Source organism: Colletotrichum abscissum, assembly GCF_030869225.1.
Source record: "Colletotrichum abscissum strain IMI 504890 chromosome Unknown Scaffold_14.1, whole genome shotgun sequence".
NCBI classification, from domain to species: Eukaryota; Fungi; Ascomycota; class Sordariomycetes; order Glomerellales; family Glomerellaceae; genus Colletotrichum; species Colletotrichum abscissum.
In genome coordinates this window covers 1,157,580-1,179,201 of record NW_026850032.1, presented here as the reverse complement: position 1 = coordinate 1,179,201, position 21,622 = coordinate 1,157,580, and the positions used below count along the sequence as shown (strand labels likewise).

Sequence of the window (21,622 nt, the reverse complement as noted above, 5' to 3'; positions counted from 1 at the left end):
TATTTTGACGGGGAGTAGTGAAGATCCCGAGTAGCCTCATCTCCAAGTCGAGAGGCGAAGCATGTATCGTATAAGATGACTTGGTGTCGTCTCAGGATTCTAACAGTTTTGGGAACATGACCAAGTCAAACGAACCTGCGTAACTCGGAAACCACTCTCTCATAGACACAGTAAAAATGGCAGGACTTACAACCATCACCGCAGCCATAGCGGCAGCCGCCCTCCTCCTCCGCCTCGTCTACAACTGGCTCATGCCCAAGCCCATCCCAGGCCTCCCGCATAACCAAGACTCGGCGCGTCGTATCTCGGGCGACGTCCCGTACTTTGCGGAGTATGACAAGGCGGCGCGCTTCCGGACCAGGTTCTTCTACGACCTGGTGGCCAAGCACAAGTCGGCCGTCGTGCAGGTCCTCCTGCCCTTCTCCAAGCCCCTCGTCATTGTCGCCGACTATCGCGAGTCGAGGGATCTCATGGCGAAGCGGAGCAAGGAGCTCAGTCGCGGGTACATGAATAACGTGGCGTGGCAGGGGTTCTTGTCGGAGCACTTTATTGCCATGGAGGACGCGCACCCGTCGTTTAAGAAGTCGAGGTTTCTTACCAAGGACTTGATGACGAACAGTTTCCTTCACTCTGTAAGATATCTCCCTACCCCTTATCCTCATTCCAGCATATCAATTTGATACAACGCATTCAAGGTACCCAAGTCAACGAATATTAACGTGCCCTTAGGTCTCTGCCCCGGCGTCGCACGTAGCCATCTCTGACTTCATTCGCCTCTGGAAACGCAAGGGAGCTCTCGCACAGGGGCTGCCATTCGAGACTGTCGAGGACTTGGAGGGCCTCACCTACGACATCATGATGACAGCCGTCTTTGGCGTCGGGTACGAGGAGAGCACTACGGCGAAGTATTTCAAGCTCCTGGAAGATGCCGGTAACGACGTTGTGGTCCCGAGCGGTTCGTCCGCGCAGGTTGCCAAGTTCCCGTCACCCGAAACCCCGGCCCTTGTGAAAGCGCTCCACGTCCTCAACGTCTCCATCACGGCGGTCTTTGGCTCCGTGTTCCCCAAGCTGTCCGTTTTCATCGAGAACCTGAAGCCCAAGGCGCGTCAGGCCCTGAAGTTGAAGAAGGATGCAGTGCAAGCCCAGATCGATGCCGCTGTCAAGAGAGCCGCCAAGGGTGGCTCGTCGGAGCACAAGTCGGCGGTAGACTACGTCGTCTCCCGGGAGAAGACAGCGGCCGTCGAGGAGGGACGTGAGCCAAAGTATGATGGCATGCAGCTGAACGATATGCTGTGGGGATACATCGCTGGCGGCCAGGACTCTACCCATAGCACCCTGTGCTTCACGGTCAAGTATCTCGGTGCGCACCAGGAGGCCCAGCAAAAGCTGCGAAGCGCCCTGCGATCCGCTTACAACGGGCCATATGCGCAGAAGCGCGAACCCACCATTGAAGAGATCCTCAGGACGCAGGTCCCCTACCTGGACGCCTTCATCGAGGAAACTCTCCGCCTGTGCAGTCCCGCGGGAGCCATCACCAAGGAAACCGTCCGCGACATCAACATCCTAGGCCACATCATCCCCAAGGGCACAACGCTCATGTTCCTCCTCACCGGTCCGACTTTTGTACAACCAGGGGTGCCCGTCGACGACGCAAAACGCAGCGAGACCTCGCAGAAGGCATCAAGCGAGGGCGTCGGCGACTGGTCGCACAGCGACTTCCCCGCCGAGGATTTCCGCCCCGAGCGATGGCTGCAGGCCGAGGGCGAGGCGGTCAAGTTCAATAACAACGCGGGGCCGTTTATGAGTTTCAGCAGCGGGCCCAGGGGCTGCTGGGGGAAACGGCTGGCGTACCTGGAGCTGAGGATGATTGTGACGCTTTTGGTGTGGAACTTGGAGTTTTTGAAGTTGCCTGCCGAGCTGGAGGATCCTGGGTTGACGGAGGGGCTTTTCACGAAGCCCAAGTCTAGTATGATTAAGCTGAGAGTTATTTCGGATACGGAGTGAGTCTGGGGTTGAAAGGGGGAGCCGAGATCGGCTTGTATTTCGAAGTATCAAGATTGGTATTCTTCACATATAATATAAGGTTTGTCTTGAAAGAGGTGCCTAGCGGAAAGAGAAAATGAATGTTGCCCACTAGATGTGAGCGATTTCAAATATTCGAATGCAGTTTGTTGTTTGATATATTTCAACTGGGCGCTTGGAAAAACTTACTCTTCTACAATGTCTCTCTGGGTAACTACCCTTCAGTGTAGACCAACACCTACGTATGTCCCCAAGTGAGCCCTAGGCCAGGATCCTTCAATCGAGCAGCAATCCGTCGTTCTCAAGCCTTTCACGAGTCTGTCATGTCAGCAAATGCCGTTGAAGCAAGAGAGCAAGTGGGCCTAGACCAAGTTATAGCATAATCAGTTCGACCAGTCCACTCCACTATTACGGAGAAGAACCAAGTCAACACAGACAAGTCATTCACCGAAACACCACGACTGATCTCTCACGGGGCCGGACATTCACAAACAAACGAGCCGCAAGACTAAGATAGTCCCGAGCGCTCTCACATGTGAATGAACACAACCAGGGGACCCTCAAAAAGATCAAAAACATACAACACCAGGTATTCGCTGGTCGTCACCGACCCAACTACTAATCCGGCCCTCACTGGCTTATCTATGGGAGAGCGGACGGGATCCCGAGTTCTCCAGTGGGTATGGTCGTATGTGAAAGCTTCATGATGTCAAGTTGAACATGAAGTCCGTAGCGGCAGAAGATGCGGCTCTGCTCTCAACTCTTAATACCAAATTGTATTATTCTTACAGTAGGACGGCTCAAGACTGCGAAAAATTATCAGAAACGTTGGTTTCCTCGTTTTCGAATTTTGGGGGTTGGATCTTGTGGTGTTAATTGCAAATGGCGAACATTGGTGCTGATGTTTCGAATGATGTGCAACATCTCGCATCCGGCATCATGCTTACCTTACCTACCTTAGACAGTGCTAATCAGCTGTGCTTTCAACCAAAGATCAATTATTCGATATTCCCGCTGCTCGAAATAAGGCAAGTGAAATAAGCTAGTGAATGTTCTCATAATCTCAAATATCTCGAAATGCGTCGTCGACAAACGAACCGCAACACCGTCAAAGCCACAGTTCACTAAGCAAACCACCAGCCACCAAACCCAACTTGAACCAACCAAATGATGTGCCATAACACCACGGGTTACCTTTTCTGGACAACCCAGCTACCACATTTTCCTAGCTAGACAAAGGAGACTTTGAAGAATAGTAGGTATGGCTGTTGTAACGAAAAAGCCCATGTTTATTTCCTAAGCCTATCACAAGCCAGGGGGGGGAACGCGTAATCGATATCTCGTTCGTCCACCTCCCTCACCTAATTAGGCACCCAGGGTACCTTCTTTGCCTCCGTGTTGTTGCTGGTAGTTCATCCGCCGCCCTTTACTTCGTCATCGGCTGTCTCCACTTCCGTCCCCCGGTCTCCGCCTCCGCCTCCGGAGTCCCCTAACCATCACGCCCGCCGATGAAAACATTCCGTGCTCACGACTCCCCCACGCCGCCATGCACGTTTTTGCCTACCTACTCGCCCAAGATAGCGCGAGATGGTAGTCTGGTAGGCTTATCAAGTGAGAACAGACACAAACAAAACAGCCCCTCGACCCCTTCACCGACGGGCACTAGGCAGTGGTAGCTCGGCCCAAAAACGCCATCGAGGTTTGCGGTTCGTTCCATTGCTAGTAGCGTAGTACAAGCCCGGCCAGCCACGCCAAACACTAGAGGTAGACTGTAGGAGACCGTGGACAGCAACAGCCACTCTATTTGTCCAAGAGTGCGAATCCAGCCCAGGCCAAAATGGAATTTCTGTTGCCTCAGATTCACCCATTCAACCTCCCCCCATCCAAGCCTCAGTCGCTCGGTCCCTTAGATCCAAACGAGCCTCGCACTTTGCACTCGAACTCGAACTTCCTTATCTCTGTCCATTAAAAACACATTCCCCAGATCTCGTCACCGCCCGACCGCTCAGATCTCCCTTCCCTCCTATTCCTAATCACCCGCCCGTTCACCCCGCGATTCTCTAAGATCAGATTCGTTTGCCCCCCCCCCCGGACAAGCGGGCGTTTTCTTGGAGGGGGTGACCTGCCAGCCTAACCCCACCATTGCGTTCCCCGCCATCCGAGACATCCACACAGGACCACCACAGCAACTTCACTGGGCCCTTGGGGTCGGTGAGGTGGGACAAGGGCGAACAGGTGAACATTGAAGCCGCTAGTACCAAGCATGTGGCCTCCAATCTCCGAGATAATATCGCAAAAAGGCGACTGCAGGCGCGGAGCGGAGTGAAACAAAAAGTGTCCAGATCCTTGCCAAGCGCTGTCGTCTGGCTAGAGGTGCCAAATGCGCGAGTACGCATACGGTGATCGACGTCGATAAAAAAAAAAAGAGGAACCTGCGGGGTGCATCCGCACCACGCGAGCTAGAGCTTTCACATGTCAAAAAAAAACAAAAGGCTGCCAAACTCCGAGGAGCAGCCCCAAGCCTGAACTGAGCGCTTTTCAACCCTTGCAGATTCTTGTGGTGCGTCAGTCGCCAGGGAGGAACAAGAAGTTGAGATGGCAGATCAGCCCAACAGAAATAGGAGGGAGATGAAGGAGGGAAATTATTGAACCGACAACAGATTTGCAAGTAAGACGATGTCTATTATATGTGAAATATGTTTTTTCGTTTAATAAGTAAAATTTGGGGGAAATAACAGTGTGAAGGGTATCAACTACAAGAGCCTTCCCTGATCAAATATAATAAATCTGGGTAAATCTGGTTCCGCAAGTAAATCATCGTAGCCTCCCGTGCGCGGCCCGCAACAGGGCTGGGACACTCCCGTAAATTACGTTCATAATCGTGCCCAATATATCCTGCCTTGGTTTCCCTGGGAATCTGCCTTTTGATAACGATTCCCACGTGCTGCAGGTATCTCTTCTCCTACATCGTGATATAGCAAGCGCCCTCATACCCGAGGAGGCAAGCGCTGGCGTCCTTCAGTTCGGTATTCCGAATTTCGTCCGGAGGAGCAGTGGAGCTTACCAATGGTAAGGTGTTTCCACTGATGGTAGTATTGTTGACATTGAGTCGTGATATTACCGTCCCACGAGGGCGCTTTCCTGGGCCCTGAGCTCGTCATTGCCCTTCATTATCTCTTCAAGCCACTCGGCCGCCATAGTCAACATCGTGCTCTTGCTGAAGCCGCCTCCCTTGAGACCTGGCACAAGCTCGCAGAGGTCATCGAAGCCTTCCTTGATCAAAGTACGGCGCTTTTGCTCGCTCTTGATGTGGTTTTCTCGTTTCTGTGCATCCGTGAGGTTCTCCCGTGCTGGTTTGGCCCCAGTCCCGGATTTACGCCTCCGGCCTGTGCCGTTTTCTGCTGGCGGAGTGGCTGATGTAGGTTCGGTCTTCGTCTTGCGTTTTCTTGCCGCTTTCGTTGTGGTACCATTCTCTTCATCATCCTCGTCAACTTCCTCCTTCGTGCTCCTGCTCTTCCTCCTTTTTCTTGGCGGTGCATCAGCATCCTCTTCTTTTTTCAATACTTCGGATGACTTTCGGCTGTGACCTTTTCCTATTGCGTGCTCGCCGTTCGGGCTTGGTGGGCGAGTATTATCTGTGCTTTGGCTTGGCTCCAAGCATTCCATGTACCTCAGCTGGCCTCGAGACAGAGCATCGTAGGTTTCTTTAGGATCCGGAACAAAGCTGTTGGAGCGGTTGAATCGAGCATCCGAGCCCCACTGTACATCGATATTGGGAACCTGGTTAGCCCGTTGCGAAGACACTCTCTCGCCAGGAGCGGGCCCGAAAAACATGTCCGCGAATGTGCTATCATGATCATCGACGAGACTGGCCTGAGCCACGCTGCCTCGTTCAGCACGCTTGAAATCCTCCATAGGTTGGTGCCTTAGGTGGCCGACGGGTGGACCGAGGGAGTGCGGAACATCCCTGGTGCTGCTGAACATTGGCCCAGACCCATTTGTGTTTGTTCTTGACGAGGAACCGTTGTGCAGTAGGGTGCTGGCGGCCTGAAGAACGTCGGCTGAGGCGTGCTGATCGAGTGTCGGGTGTGATTGCTGATGATGCTGCTGCTGCGGCGGCGGCGGTGGCGGCTGCTGCTGATGCTGCTGCTGCTGCTGTGGGGGAGGGGGAGGAGGAGGCATCAGGTTTGAGCCCATGGACATCATGTCCGCAAAGTCGTTATGGGGCATACTATGCCCAGGGGAAGCAAGAGGCGGCGGTGCCGGCGACTGGCCAAAAGATGTTGCCGTCCCCATGAACTGGGGAGGTAGTTCCAACCAAGCATCGCTGAAGTTGAGTCCTTCGCCGAAAGAAGGTAGATTGTAATGATCGGCAGTCATGTCCTCGAAGAAGGAACTGAGTAATTTGGTTTCATTGTCGGAGAGAAGAGGAGCGCCAGGCGCAGGTTCGGGAGGGTCGAGGAAGAAGTCTTGCGAAGGATCAACGGCATCTAGAAAAAGGTTGTGAGTATTTGACTTTGGTGGGAAATGGACGAGACGGTTTACTAACAGCCGAAGGGCAAATTGGGGTCTGACGGCTGCGTCGAACCCATCCTGGGACGTTGTATGGCGAGCATGGGTGCGTCTTGTGGCAAATGGACGGTGGCCGTCGAATGCGCTGGTTCTGGTTCTGGTTCGGAGAGCGAGAGACGTTGGTCGCGAAGGCCTCGAAGCGTAAGAAAGAGTGAGTGTAGTCGACTCGAAGGAGGGCATGCGCATTCCTATGGGCAAATCGATATCCTATGAATCATTGACGGAGGGGTGGGACGTGTGTATCAGGAGCGCAGTGTAGCGCAGCGCGTCTATACCAAAAGGCTCGTCCGGCTGGGAGAGAGCATACGGTAGAGCGGTCTCGAATGGGTTATCAGCGAGTCGCTTGATTGCCTTGTGATTTGGCGGGGTGGCGGATTGTAGTTGTGGCAGCAGCGACCGCTATGGTGTTGTTTGATAGGAGTCTGGAGAGGTTGGTGGGTGTATTTGCCGTCTTTAGGTGCGCGCCGTGGCAGAGCAGGAAGAGACCGAAGTAGAGGCTGGCAGGTTGCGTCGAGGCGGAGGTGGGGTGGTGGCTGCGCTTAGGCACCGCACCGGGCTTCTGGATTCCTAGTGCTAGAAGGAGGTTCTCTTCGCCGTCGTCTCGTCCGATGAGCGGGGGGTGAGGGGGAAGGAAGGAAGGAAGAAAGGATGGATGGATGGCGATGATGAGCGTGAGGCAAAAGGCGGGACGGGTTCCGTGTAAGGTAAGGCGAGGCAAGGTGAGGTGAAGTGAAGTCGGGGAGGGCAAGCGGAGCTGGGGGCAGCGTGTGGGATGGCGGCAGAGTGGTGTACTAAAGCACGGCGTCAAGCAGTGCTACGTTCTCGATGGATGGTGAGATGGAGAGCTCCTAGTTGAAGAGCATCCAAGGTCTACCCCGTATGGCGGACGTTAATGCGGCCCATGCAGGGCTAAGGAGAAGGAAGAGACCCTTGAGACTTGTCGAAAGGCACCTCAGAAGCAGAGTCTGGGTACGGAGTAGTCTCTAGGCGTACGGTGTCGAGCCACGAGAGGGCGAGGGTACGTGTGTTTGTCCAAGATGGGATGTGAGCGCGAAGCCCATTCGAAGCATTGGCCTGCTTGTATAAGGTAGACAGACTCTGGACCAACGTGTACGAAGCTGAGGTGGTGCTTTGGCTTGATGTTGAGGTTGGCTCAACCGTGTACTTGCATATCTGAGAGAGCGCCAAAACGGATAGCGAGGAATAGCAACAGGTGAGGTGAAACGAACCCCCAATCAGCTCAGGGAGGTGGCCAGACGTAAGCTAAGGCAAGTAAGACAGATGGGAAGAGGAAGCGGACGTGGTCGAAGGCGTAGGACGTGGGCGTGGGCGTGAGGTGATGGACACGGTACTCTCTGGTAGGTACTGTACGGTGCAGCGAGAACGAGGGCTCAAGGACCCCGTGATTTTTTTCAGTCGGGGAGAGTGAGTGACGAGCAGGAAATCAAGGACTCGAAAAGAATGAAAAGTCTGGGGCACCAAACAGCCAAAGTACGACCCCTGATATTTGACCAGGGTGGTTGAGTGCTAGCCTGAAGTGTACTGCGTAGAAGAGAGAGGTCAGAGACTCTGACTCTCTGAGTACGAATAGTAGTGAGGACTGATGTACGCAGTAGAGGTGGAGGAACTTAGGAAGAGGGATCAGGGAGGGCAAAGTCGCAAGTTGCAGGGAGGGGTGGGGTGTGAGGTGTGGGTGGGTTGCCGGCACGGTCACCTGCATCGCGCGCTGCAAGCCTCCGCACTTACCTTAGTGGCAGCAGTCAACGGACAGTGGACAGGTTAGGCCGGCCGGCCAGCAGCAATGGAATTGGAAGTAGGTAGGCAGGGCAGAGCAGGGCTCGAGCCGGCCTAATTTTCCCATTGCTACCTTTGCCCAGTTTCTTACGGATGAGGATGCCATGGATGGTCCTAAGATATCCCGTCCTACCTGCCCTGCCCTTCCCCCAACAACTGAAAAGGACGAAAGGCTGATTGGATAAGGCGCCGGATCTTGGATCGGAGCCATGCGGACATGAGACAAGCAGAACCATATCGTTGAAACGGTGCGGTTGCGCTTACGCCTTACCTAAGCATCCACCTTATAGGTAGTGTACCACCTATGGAAGGTAGGTGCCGGTAGAGGCTGAGGCACCTCTTTCTGGCGGGCTCGGGTCACACGAATGGCGGTCAGCAGGTGGCCTACTAAGGGATTAAATAAGTTTTGATTGGTTCGTGAAGCTCTTCTCAACCTTCTCGTTAGCTTGGTGCCTGACTGCTTAGCTGGGTGGGTCGATACCAGTTTTTGATGCTAACGAACTTATGTTCCTAGCGGGTCATCACATGCCAGCTCGGAGCTCCCCCTCTCACCTTCTCCTCTCAATTCTCTCTCATCCCCAATCTCATCCCCCCCTCCCGCTGTCCAGCGCTGTCAGTCATCTTCATCTTCTCCCTGCCCCAGGAATTACCTTCCACTATTCCATTCTAGGCCTGGCCTCTCGATGTACTTTTGTACCTGTATCCGTGCACTCGTGTCCCGCATCATCAACCTTCCTAAGCTTTTCCCAGCATTTCCACGCACCTCACCGCGCTCACCTCATCTCAGCTTGGGGAGCTTTGCAAAGAGGTTCCACGTTCGCACCCATTCGACATGCTCTGAAAGTTCCTCGGTTTTTGCTCTGCTTCGATATACCCTGTCTTATTCCCGTTGACTCACAAGTCTGGCCTCATCGTTCGGCCAAACTCGTTGCTTCCATCTGTCGCCTGGAACCGCATCTGTAACACCGTCTTCATCCCGTTTTGTGTATTCAAGTCTCGGTATCTCAATTAACGCTGTCACATCCATACTTGCCGCACTGCCCGTTTGTTCTATCCACCCGGATGCCTCGTACATCAAATCCTTTGGAGTTTTGATGGCTGTCCACAAGTTCCTGCTAAGCACCTAAAGTAGCGCCGACAGATCCTACTAAGGCACCTCACAGACCTTGAACGGTTCTTGACACGGCGAGACAAAGGAAACAAACACAGCCTCGGTTGATACGAAACGGCTGGCTGTCCCAGCCTGTCTGTCTGTGGTTTCCCACCAGCCAACCAGTCAACAATTGACCTCCTGTCTTCAACTGTCCACCAAGCATTCCTCGTTCGAGAACTAGGAGCAAGCGCCGAGATTCTTGACGGACGGTCGATCGCACTGATCGAAATCCTCCACGCCCGAAGCGTCCCGCAACTCGCAAGGACAAGAGTTCTTAAGCAAGGCTAGCAAGGTATTCCCTGTCCAACGTCGTCTACCACTACCGAGCCAACGCAAAACGCCGTTCCCTTCAGGTTTTGCTCCAGACAGACTCCAGACTTTGATAGAAGTCTCTTCTTCTTCTTCAGCACCGTCGCACTCGCATGGGTTGCCGCGCCTAAGCCCCATCTGGCTTGGCTGAAGATTCAATCTTCACTCCCGTTTCTTCCTGGCCGCCAAGGTGAACCGTGAAGCTCAGTTTCTCCGCGTGCCAGACCAGCTGATCGAAACACTTGATCCTGCAACCAATCACATTCGCCAATCTTGCTAGCCGTGGCGGTAATCTGCGCTTCGGTCACGTTTGCCAGATCCGACCTCTCCTCTTATGCGTATCTACCGTACTCCGTGCTCCGTACCTTTCTCCCCAACTTACCTTGCTCTCGACCGTGCCGAGGAACCCAATTGTCACATTTCCTTCGGCCTCACCATTGACCTGCCCCTGGTCTCCATCTGCACCTACTGCACAACCTACGTCGCTCATCCTACCCCAGGCCCTCCATCACGTCGTGGGTCGCACCATTACCCCACAATTTCTTATTTCATTCCCGTCCCCTTCGTCTCTTAGCACGCAAGGTACGCGATACTTTTCGCTATTGAGCACAGCTCCAGCCCTGCCCTAGGCGCTGCGGGTTGGTGGTTGACTCTGGAGTAACGGCCATCACGAGCCTTCAGAAGAGCAAGTTGATCAATACTACCCCCTGGTAAGACGCGCCCACTAGTTCGCCATCTTCATTACGCGTTTTCCCGTTATTCTTCAAACGTCTTAGGACACCTACATGCCTAGACTGTTCTCCTGTAGCTTGTTTGATTGGCATCCGAGGTATATGCCCAGCTTCTAGTGAAGATGGGCCGGGCAATCCCGAACCTTGTTCCTCATAACCAAATACCTGTCATCGTCTGGTTGGTCTTCCAATTCTCGACATGATTCATACTCTGTAGCTGGTGCGGATGGCCAGTCCGCTTGCTGCTTCACTCCCCTATTACCTAACGCAACTCATGCCTTACCACGGTTCTGCTGTCGTTACGCCCCTACCGATCATCACACTTTCGCCGGTCCTTCACCTTGTCTGCTTAGAGCAACGACCCATGTCTCCAGCCACATTCTTCGTTTCCCAGATCCCCTCTGCTGAACTCAGTTTGACGAGCAGCCTACCAATTCAAACCTCACGCCATTGTACGGTTACATCATAGCATATCCGAATGTGCACAGACACATCGCTTCCGGCTCTTATGCGGATCGCTGATTTTCTGCTCAGGAACCGTCTCCAATTCAACTACCGGCACTGACGCCGAAGCCTCATGGCTGCCGTCACACCTTCGCTTCCCGCAATGCTACCTCGGAGTCAGCTGCAAATTCGACGGAATGGCCTTGTCGAGCTACAAGCAATTCCGCCAATCCTACGGCCCCTCCTTCGGGCCTACCTCCTAGGATATGCTTCCGCTGTTGCTCCGAGGGTCCTTACGTTGCTGATGCAATACCTTACCAAAAAACGCCGTCAAATTGCAAAGGAGAACGGGTGCATCGGGTTTGTGGCGCAACTGAGGCGGATAGTCCTCGCCGGTCTAGACCCCCAACGGTTTCCAACCTTCTGTGCCTTGCTTGTTGGTGGCAGTACACTTTTAGAGGTATGTACATTTCTTTCAGCGTGAAGTATCAAACAATCGTAATTGCCGATACCAGGGCTGTGGTTGCTTCACTTGGTCTCAAGTACTGTGAACTAGGCATCCAGTACACATGGTGATGGAGACCTCAGAGTTGCACTGGCTTCTCTCCTAGGTGTACACAAGTTCTTGTCCCTTGCATTAGTTCCTGATAAGCAACATTTGCAACTTCAGAAAGGTGGCCTGGAGTTCCAGTCACTGTAACTACAACAGTTTGCTAAATAGACCTGACACCTTCTGATAGGAGCCACTTCGACGTGTATTCGAACGCAATGCCAAAGGTCTCACAGAGGTGACTCGAGCTAGGTGAGCGGAATTCGATCCTTAATTCTCTTATTGTTCACAACCGTCTAGTACTGACACACATCTAGACTCGCAAGATGGAGCGCCACATTTATTGCTGCCTGGTTCAGTCTGCAGCTTTTGCAGTCCAAGAAGAGCTCGGCCTTCACAGGCACTTCCCCTGAGAAATCGGATAGTCCGCCCGGAGCTCAGCTAAAGGAGACCCGGTATGGAGGACGGACTCTCGACTTGACGTTATTCACGTTGACGAGAGCCCTGGACGTTCTTGTTGGCGAAGTTTGGGCGCGAAGGCGAGCGCGTCGTGTAGCTCAAGGCAGTTGGACCAAGGTATGCACCAATCACTCATCTTGACGTTATCCGTTATCACCGTCACTAACTTCGTACAGGCTGAATGGAACATCGGCAGGTTCACCGACCCTTGCTTGTTCGTCACTTCTTGTGCCTTCATCATGTGGGCATGGTTTTACCATCCCGAAAGGCTTCCCAGCGGCTACAACAAGTGGATCAGTTCGGCGGCAAACGTCGACATGCGGCTGATCGAGGCCCTCCAGAAGCTCCGTGCCAACGACATGTCATACGGTACAAGTGGACAGGCAGAATTGCTACAAGGCATGTGTGAGAAATACGGATGGCCGAGCGAATGGGGCGATCCGTCAAAGTCAATTCCCATCCCGTGCGAGATGGTGCACATGGGCTGCGGCCCATCGTGCGAGCTCCATGCCATCAGCCGCTTCTATCGGTCGTGGAAGTGGTCCATGGCCATGTATCTACCCCTGAGTGTGGCGCTTCTTCTTCGGGGGCCTATCAACAAGAAGACCATCGTACGGACCTTGCTATCATCATCGAGGTCGGCGGCGTTTTTGGGAGCCTACATCACTTTATTCTATTACGGCGTCTGTCTCGCCCGTACCAGAATCGGGCCTCACATCCTCGGCAAGGACCTGGCCGCTAGGCAAAGGATGGACTCGGGAATCTGCGTCCGCACGGGGTGCTGCCTTTGCGGCTGGAGCGTCCTTGTCGAGTCCGCCAGTCGTCGCAAGGATATGGCGCTGTTCGTCGCCCCGCGGGCCATGGCCACGCTGCTGCCGCGGCGGTACGGCATGGACAAGCAGTGGAGAGAGACGCTCGTCTTCGCCGCCAGCACGGCTGTTGTTTTCACTTGTATCCATGAGAACCAGACCCGTGTACGCGGCGTGCTGGGCGGCGTATTGGGAATGGTCTTGCGCAACTAGAAAAGAGAGAGATTGTGTTTTTTGCTGGTGGAGTACACGCATCTCAGCGTCGGTTAGGGGGTTCCTTACATGGGAACAAAAACCGAGTGTTTTGAATAGAGATACTGAAGATGGGTTAGATTCTGGGTACACTTTTCATACTTGTACTCTTTTTGTTACAATAATGAAGCTGAGCCGGAGCGAATGGGTTCTGGTATCAGAGCGTTTTTTAGTTTGTTGTAGTAGAACAAGAAACGCAGAAAGATGCCATGGCATGCTTTCTGCTACCCAGTACATGTTAGTACCGTGATTCAGCGAGAGACGAGAAATGCGAATCAAGTGTGAGACATCCATAGCGGACTTGACCCTCTAGTGCAGCTTCCCGCCGCCATGCCACTTCGTGCCCATTTGTTGGTCTTCAAACTGACGCATTGGAATGCGCCCGGATGCCACCAGCAACGGCCATCCAAGCACACCTTGGTAGATCTATCGCACAGCCATACTAAACCCTGTGTCGTGACCTATCGTATGATGAGAGCCAGGTTCCTTTTTCTACCTATAAACGAATAGGTAGTTCTCCGACAGTGTGATTTCGACGGTAAACTTTACCTACAACACCCTCACTATTGATGCCATGTGCCGGGGACGCACACATAGGAGAGCTTAAATAACACTGTGTAGCTATCCTAAGAGATACCACCTTCAAGATAGTCTTGCGCTCATAATTTGGTTTTGCATACCGTGAAATACAACATCAAAGCTGCTATGAAAACCCTGAAGGAGGGCGTTCCTCGTAGCAATTTCCTAATCAACATGAGAAAACTTCAGATCCAGAAAGACGACTTCGATTACACTGATCGATGAAGTGCTGCCACTTGAGATGGCCGACTACTTCATTTTCTCACAGACTTTGTCCAGTGACACTGCATCGAAGGAAAGTAATAAATGCCTCTCCAAGATGGAGAAATGATAAACAGCCGAGCCAACCTATTTACGTAACACGGTGAATTCATAGAAACGCGGGACCGCCAAATAACATGGCCGGCGACCATCCGCCTTCGGCCCGGAGTTGAGTTGAGTTTCGGGGATACGCCTGGAGCGGGGCAATCCAGGGATCAACTCCGCCGTCCCGGGGGTTTGTCGTCCCACCGGCCATGTACCTCGGTCTGATCCTTCGGCTTGGCGTAACCCTTTTACCAGAGTCCCGATTGTCTGCGAGAGAAGAGGTGGTGGCCGAGACCGACGACTTGCGGCGAAACTATAGCATCTCTTTTGACAAGCTGCTTTGTCGAAGAAATACGGAGTACTGAAAGCCAATATATCCCAGGTCTCGACGGTTGGGAGCTCTCACCGCAACACATGAGTCAAGAACCAATGGGCGTCGCCAACCGACATTAAACAGGAAAAGCTTGGTAAACAACGTTACTACGTAGAACCGGAGGCTTCTCCGCCGCAATGGCACCCCCTTTTAACAAACATTACCCTCTTTTGCAGTTGTGCCAACCATTTCCCCTGCTGACCGGGTTACCTTCCACGCATTGGCTTCTTTGTCCAAGGAGCCAGACAATCAATCGCTCTCAGTGGCATCGAACCAGGATCAAATCACTCAGATTAAAGGTAAGAAAAGAAAAGCAGACAAGGGCCAAGAGAACTAGCCAAGAACAGCGAAAACTCTAATATGCTCAACTTTTCTTCCAAGATAAACAAAGTATCCACTTGCCGCCTACAGTTTGTCAAACTCCTCCTATCGCAACTGATAAACCAGAGTCCCCGTCGTGACGTGCCCCTTTCTGGTGAAAGATAGCTCAAGATGGATGTTCAGTCTATGTATATTGGCAAGCTCCCCTTGCTTGGATCTCGTCCCGGCCCGGCCGTTCCTGCGGGATCGGAATGCTTCCAACCAAGTCCAGGACCTCCTGGTGGTTCGGAATTACAATAGTTGGTGTTGATGGCGTGTGTCATTTGGTTGCGTTCGTCCCACACCCGGGATATTCGTGATCATGACCAAGATTCCCGGTGGGATATTCATGTATATATGTTTCTACAGCACCTGCTCTGATTGCTGAATCATGTTGAAGCAGCCAGCACTCCCTGTTCCCGGGGTTACATTCTCGGACTTTCCATTCACTCGTTCATCTCTCTCTCTCTCTCTCTCGCTTTTGTTTCTTCGTCGAGAAACTCCAATCTCGACCTCACATCTCACGCAATCTCCCCCCTCCGACCTCAACAGCAGATCTGCCGCGCTGCCAAACTTCACAAATCTCATAATGCGTCTCTCCCTCCTCGCCACCGCGGCCTCAGCCGCCGCCGCCCTCATCGCAGAAACCCCCTCCCACAGCACGCCCAACACCCGCAGCATCGCCGCGAACACGACCCTCCCCGTAACCTTTGGCGCAGTCCTCTTCCAGGCAATGGAAATGCTAGACCTCATCGGCCCCATCGACGCCCTCCAGCTCGTGGCCTACAACCGACACGTGAACCTCCACCTCATCGCCGCCACCCTCGACCCCGTCACCACGGCGCCCGTGTCCCCGACTTCCAACACCTACAACTCGTCCTGGTGGCCGACGTTCCAGCCCACCGACACCTTTGACGACGACCTGGACCTCGACGTGCTCATCCTGCCCGGCGGACCGGGCGTGCGCGCCCCCGGGCTGGAGCCGATCGTCGAGTACGTGAGGAAGCACGCGCCCAGGGTCAAGTATCTCGTCACGATTTGCACGGGGGCCAGTCTCGCTGCTAGGGCGGGCGCGCTGGACGGCAGGAGGGTTACGACGAACAAAGCGGCTTGGGGGTTGATTACTGCGCAGGCGCCGCTGGCCAAGTGGGTTTCGCCGGCGAGGTATGTTGTTGATGGGAACGTCTGGACTTCTTCGGGTGTAAGTTGCTTTTTTTTGATATTTTACTATTTGATCCTTTTTTGCGAGAGAAAAGTGGGAGAGTGTGGAGGAATCGAGAAGAATTGTACTGACTGATGCGTGGGTTAGGTTACATCTGGCCTGGACTTGATTATGGAGTTCATCAAGCAGGTGTATGGCGAGGAGTTGTCAACCAAGGTTGCCACAATCATGGAGTTTGTCCCCCATGCTGCTGACTGGGATCCATTTGCGGAAATCAACGGCGTCGCACCGACGTACAATTGATAGTCTTGTGGCTTCGAGGCGATTCGAGAGAAGGAAAGATAGAGGCAGCAACTCGGAGCACGGTTTTACTTTGATGTTGAGGATAATAGAGCGCATGGTGGTGGTGCAACCTGATTCCGTTCGCAGTACAAAGTCAGCTTGTTTAGCATTGATTTGGCATAGAAGGTCCGTTTTACGCTGATCCGTCGTCCTTGATAGAAAGTATCGTGCTCAAATAGTCCGGTTGGTGAAGAGTGAAAATCATTCACTCTACTCTTGACTGCTCGGATGACATGAAGGCGTCGAACGTTTAGAGAAAGCTCTTTACCTGGCAGCGTTGACATTTTTAGTGAGTGAACGCCGTAGCAGGGAAGATCTGGGAACGCCTCGATTGAAACTGAACCGCATCGCCCATTGGAATTCACTTACATCGTCCCATTGCGTAAGAAGTAGACGGGGCCAGACGTGCGTTAGCCGGAGCGAGATATTGACGCTGTTAACAGACTTATTCCTGGTACCATTCTCATCAAATCCATCGCATGACCCTCCTGATGATTGATGAACATTGCCGGGATGTAAGCTAAGCAAACACTATGAATGTGATCAAGGCCGGAATTCTCATGAAAACGCACGGCACGCCTAGGTAGTTGACCACCATATGTTGGCAACAGGGGTCTCATCGACGCTTGAGAAATACACGACGCAGATTCGCATGGAGGCTCAGAGAGAGCTCGGGATGAGTCGCCAACAGAGATGTGAATAGCGGTATGTCCAATAAGACCTTTATGACGAAGACAGGGGGCCCCTATTACCACTATGTTTGCCCGGTCCCCAGAAGTACACATAGGCTTGAGTGAACCCGTGGCTCACCTATGACGGGTAGATGTAGGAGCTGTCAGAGATTCTCCAAGACTTGTAGACTTTGATATCTTGCAGTCAAGTCGATGGAGGGTCGGTGCCAGAAGTAATAAGACGGGGAGGTGAGCAGAGGATGCCTGTGTTCTACTCCGATGAGACGAACTTCTGTACTGAAAGATTCAAGAGAATGAGTTGAGATAGTCCGTGAGCCTGTTGAGCTGCGACATGTTCTCCTATTGCGATCCTACGACGAGAGTCGGCTGGTCACTAACACCAGAAATGGCGCCCATCAAGGTTGCGTCTCAGGTACCGGATGACAAGCACGTTTGCGCTTGCAAACATGTCTTTATAGCACCCGTATATGCTCCACGGCAAGCAGTTGAATGAGATAATTCGAGGAAAAGAAATCGAGCTGCCATGGTATGCGCGAGACGGTTGCCTCAATCCCATTGATGCACTTGCGTTCGAGGCCCATGGCCTTCCAAGGATTCGTGGGGGACGCGTGGGGGACATCTCTGCATAATTTGAGATGACAATCATCATGGAAATCGAAGCGTTAGTTCTGCACAACGGCATAAGTCGAATGCGCGGCATTAATTGTGCACCAGCCCACTATGTCGAGCTTGGGCCAACTTATGCCATAAGTCAACGTCAAAGTCAAACCCTGCACAATTTGCTGGTGGGGTAGTCAGCTCGGTGTAAGTCACCGCTCACCGAGGCACAAAGAAAGCTCACCGAAACTCGATATTTCGAGGAGACATAACCGAGAGATGCCGTTTGGCCTGTCATGATTTCCTATAGAAGAGGCAGATGGTCTCGTACTTCAATCCGGTATTCCGTGACTGTACGGGACAAGCATATAGCCACATCCCGGGTCTTGCCCGTCAGACAAGGATGAACACTCTGCCGGCAACTCGAGCTTCACCTTCACGATATCTCACGAATGCCATCACCCGGAACATTTTCATAGACAGCTGGCCCGGGCTCCTTAGGCGCAATGGAAGAATCCACAGATTATGCAAGTCCAGAGGTCTATGGCGAATCATCTACACCAAATATTCCCGGCTACCTGACTTACACGCGCCCGCCTCGTACAAACGGGCTGCCAAGTGTACCCCACTGGGCGTTAGATACGAACCCCTGGGCTCATGAAGAATCTCAGAGGCTAGTGTAAAGTCGCTGTTAGATGAGACGAGGTTCCAGATCCCCAGGCACGAGGTGCTGTACCCCGGCTCGGCAAAGTGTAGCTTAATGTACGGCATCGGGGCAGGTAATCGGGAGGAACCGGAGCGGAAATCTGGGGTAGCTCGGGTCGAACCTCGACGAGAGACGCATCATTCCGGGGGCGGCTGGCGGCAAACGGGGCCTGTAGGAAAGCTCGGTTCTTGCAAGGCCGCCACATTGCTGCCGTGGTCCATGTAAGTCTCGTGTACCCAGTCAAAGGTGGACTTGGGAAGGGAGGGAACGGGAACGGCGAGTACAGTACGTAGTCGTGATGATGTGGGCTTGCGGATGGGACGAGCGTCAACGACATCGTGCTAGCCACAAGGCTGATGACACGGCTGTCATTCCGTCAATTCGTAGGGCGGATTTGAGGCCTTAGGCACAGTGGCACAGCAGTCCCATGATCTGACAATATCTAGTCGTCAGATTTTAGGAACCCCTTATCAGACCGAAATGAGATTTGCTGAATAATTTGGCCGAGAGATAGCTTGTCCATGTTGGTTTAGACCGTGGTACGGCCAGAAGCTCGTCCGGGGGGCTGGTGTCGTACGGTGTTGGTAGCGGATGGATGAGTGACGGTAGAGTCATATCATGCTGAGTCGATCGATGTTTGGACCATACAAAATGATCCAACTGCCAAACCTGGGCCCTGTCGGGCGTCTGGCGATACGATACGGCCATGCAGGCCTCCGTGGGCAGCGGTAAACACATAGGCCGCGGCATTGACGTTTGCGGGTATCCTCGGTAGGGATATCGTCATTCCCGATGTCATCGGAAGTTGAGAGTTGTTATAGGCGAAGCCAGGAGCATTTGGGGCCGACGAAGCCGTGATGCTCCGGCGTGTCGGGCCAGCCGGGCTCGCTTGGTAGCTCATTGGGTTGGGTGAGTCGAGAGGCAGATCTCGGGCCCCACCAAGCGCCGGAACGCACCAGCCCTGTTTTGATGGACCGACTTTGCATTGGAAGCGGCCGGCCAAGACTGTGAGTGGCAGAATTGGGTGGCGTGTACATTTGGCATCAGTCATGGGTGAATTGACGGATGGGTGGATGGCATTCGTAGGCGAGGTATCTGTACAAGTTCTCCATCTGAATTCGAAGGGTTTGGACGAGCATGGATACCATTCTTTGCACGCAAACTGTTTTCTTCGACTTCGATGACTCCTTTGCTCCAACACGGATGACGGAGCCAAAAATGGTGCGGTCCATCTGGGGGTGACCGAGAACGGAGTCGTAAACGGGCCTTCTCGATCATCATATTTCTCTAAGCTAAAATCGGCCGAGTCGAGGCTGGAAGTGCCTCATGCACCAGGCAACGTGTTTCATTAGCTGGGCTCAGTCGAGCTTGGCGGGTTGAGCGATGGAGCATTGAGTGATTTATGGAGCTGGGGTCAGTTTTTTTTTGTTCGATATCTAACAGTAAAGGTAAGGTAAGCTGAGCTAGACTTTTGAGTAAGAGAGTGCGGTGGGAGCGAGCGGACCATACGCATACGGTACATACCTCAGGGTCGTGTAGGACTAGGGGGGATGGGAGGCGGAGGAGGAGGGGCCGTGGGAGCTTTGGCGCGGGATGAATGGTGAGGTGTGCGAATGAGCTGTTTGAACCTTGTGGCATGTCGTGTCTTGAATCCAGTTGAGGATGTTTAATAATAACAAGAATCCACCAAAATAAACTGGAACGGTGAGAAGATCACATAAAAAAAGACGCCCGAGAATTTGGAGTGGACCACGGTGCCACGGCGCCACGGGCAGATGTTGCATAGAGGTGGCAGTGGCAGTGTGTGAGAGGTGTGAGAGCGAGCAAAGCGTGCAAAGCGTGCAATGGGAGGCAAAAGGTGAGTCGACGGGGGTATCGGACCTGGTGCTGCTGCTGTGACCGGGGGGTAGCTGCGAAAGTGATGTAACGAGGGGCAGGCCAGCAATGAGGAGCAGGGGCCAGGGATAAGGTGCCGTAGCTGACTTTTTTTTTCTCGCTGGAAACCAAGGGAACAAGCTGCCCCTCCATGCCCCTCCATACCTGACAATTCCTGACCCTTGATAATGCCTGCTATTGCTTGAGTCGTTGGTCGGTCCGGTCTGTCTGATGAAAGTGACACCACCAGCCAAGACCCGCTGAAGAAATGGATATGGATGAGCTGAGAGTGTCGCTGGAATGGAGAGAAAACAAGTTATTGATGAGTAGTCCATCATAAGATGCCCGAGATACGAGCAAGATGCAAGGTGAAGGCTGGAGCACAGACAAAGTTGAGGTGTCAAAAAAAAGTAGTGAGAAGGAAGGGGGGGATATCGAACGTCACGACAGACCCGTCAAACAATGCAGCCTGCGCCTGCATCCCATCCGAGCTTGGGGTCTTTCTTCCATGGGATGGCAAGCCGCAGGGAAGACGGACTGTGAATGCTATGTAGATTGGATTGGTAAAACAACAGCGCATCGCATCCCACCGTGATTGTGTTCCAATCCCATCATAGCAATTGGTCCAGAAAACCATCAAGTACCCGGAGGGTATCATACTAACGCCACAAGCGGTAGCAGCGCCTTCCCGCTGGATGCCCCGCCATGTCCGTAAAAAGACGCAACTGGCACCTGCTTGGACTGAGTGGGTGAGAGGCAACGAGAGGGACTCTGTACTCAGAAAGAGGAGGAACAATACCTAATTACCTAGGTAGTATTGGAGAGATACGGAGAGAAAAAGGTACGGACTACGAGACACGCGTTACGGGGGGGAGCTCTACCTAGCCCGGTCAAGCACAAAGTGAGGTAAGGTAAGAAAGGTACCTCCTACCTCAGCTCAGATAGCAGAAAAAGTGTGTCACTCACCCAATTCCCTGGCGTCGACCGGGCAATCACCACCAATTCACCACCCTCAATCGCCGAGTCACCTCACCGTTCTCGGGGCGTCTGGATCCCCCCCATTGGACCCCCCTGCGGAGTGGCCGTACCTGGTACTTCCCTAACTTGCGTCAGGTCCGCCTTCCATTGACCTCCCACTCCCACTCTTGCCTGCCTCTTGCCTGCTCTTGCCATGGCCGCCGGTCTTGCGTTGGATCGACCAGCAGGAGGACCACCCCACCATCTTCCCTCAACCGAATTTACTATATCTCGCGCGCCCTTCCACCACCTCCCATCACTTCCGTTCCTTCTTCCTTCCTTCTTCTGTCATTGAAAATTCTCTCCTACACATCAATCCATCTCTGACCTCGTCGAATAACCCGACGTGATCCCATTTCAAGGTAAGACCTAGCTCTCGATAGCTCCCTCAAGCTCTACATACCTCACGTCTTCATCACCCCACCCTGCTACCGCGAAAAATACCCCGCCTACCTTGGACATATCGGAAACGCCCGTCCTTCACCAACGCCTGAGAAAACTCAACTAACTCTCTCAAC

General features: G+C 53.2%; 6 protein-coding genes across 6 annotated transcripts; 3 read left to right on the top strand and 3 right to left on the bottom strand.

The window, feature by feature from the left end:
* Window positions 1–176: 176 nt before the first annotated feature.
* CABS01_06954 (cytochrome P450) lies at window positions 177–2,004 on the top strand (the record flags this gene model as incomplete). The annotated part of the gene is made up of 2 exons (XM_060540319.1): window positions 177–632; window positions 730–2,004. 2 exons carry the CDS (start codon window positions 177–179, stop codon window positions 2,002–2,004), a joined length of 1,731 nt encoding a protein of 576 aa, XP_060404003.1.
* A 3,135-nt stretch (window positions 2,005–5,139) lies between these two features.
* Window positions 5,140–6,614, bottom strand: CABS01_06953 (BHLH family transcription factor; the record flags this gene model as incomplete). Its single annotated transcript, XM_060540318.1, has 2 exons — window positions 5,140–6,512; window positions 6,572–6,614. The coding sequence occupies 2 exons, from the start codon at window positions 6,612–6,614 to the stop codon at window positions 5,140–5,142; spliced, it is 1,416 nt and encodes a 471-aa protein (XP_060404002.1).
* A 4,544-nt stretch (window positions 6,615–11,158) lies between these two features.
* On the top strand, window positions 11,159–13,056 carry CABS01_06952 (uncharacterized protein; the record flags this gene model as incomplete). Its single annotated transcript, XM_060540317.1, has 4 exons — window positions 11,159–11,485; window positions 11,766–11,827; window positions 11,893–12,151; window positions 12,211–13,056. 4 exons carry the CDS (start codon window positions 11,159–11,161, stop codon window positions 13,054–13,056), a joined length of 1,494 nt encoding a protein of 497 aa, XP_060404001.1.
* Window positions 13,057–15,302: 2,246 nt separating this feature from the next.
* On the top strand, window positions 15,303–16,178 carry CABS01_06951 (DJ-1/PfpI family protein; the record flags this gene model as incomplete). Its single annotated transcript, XM_060540316.1, has 2 exons — window positions 15,303–15,914; window positions 16,023–16,178. The coding sequence occupies 2 exons, from the start codon at window positions 15,303–15,305 to the stop codon at window positions 16,176–16,178; spliced, it is 768 nt and encodes a 255-aa protein (XP_060404000.1).
* Window positions 16,179–18,828: 2,650 nt separating this feature from the next.
* Window positions 18,829–19,113, bottom strand: CABS01_06950 (uncharacterized protein; the record flags this gene model as incomplete). The annotated part of the gene is made up of 1 exon (XM_060540315.1): window positions 18,829–19,113. One exon carries the CDS (start codon window positions 19,111–19,113, stop codon window positions 18,829–18,831), a length of 285 nt encoding a protein of 94 aa, XP_060403999.1.
* A 640-nt stretch (window positions 19,114–19,753) lies between these two features.
* Window positions 19,754–20,425, bottom strand: CABS01_06949 (uncharacterized protein; the record flags this gene model as incomplete). The annotated part of the gene is made up of 2 exons (XM_060540314.1): window positions 19,754–19,857; window positions 19,930–20,425. The coding sequence occupies 2 exons, from the start codon at window positions 20,423–20,425 to the stop codon at window positions 19,754–19,756; spliced, it is 600 nt and encodes a 199-aa protein (XP_060403998.1).
* Window positions 20,426–21,622: the final 1,197 nt, after the last annotated feature.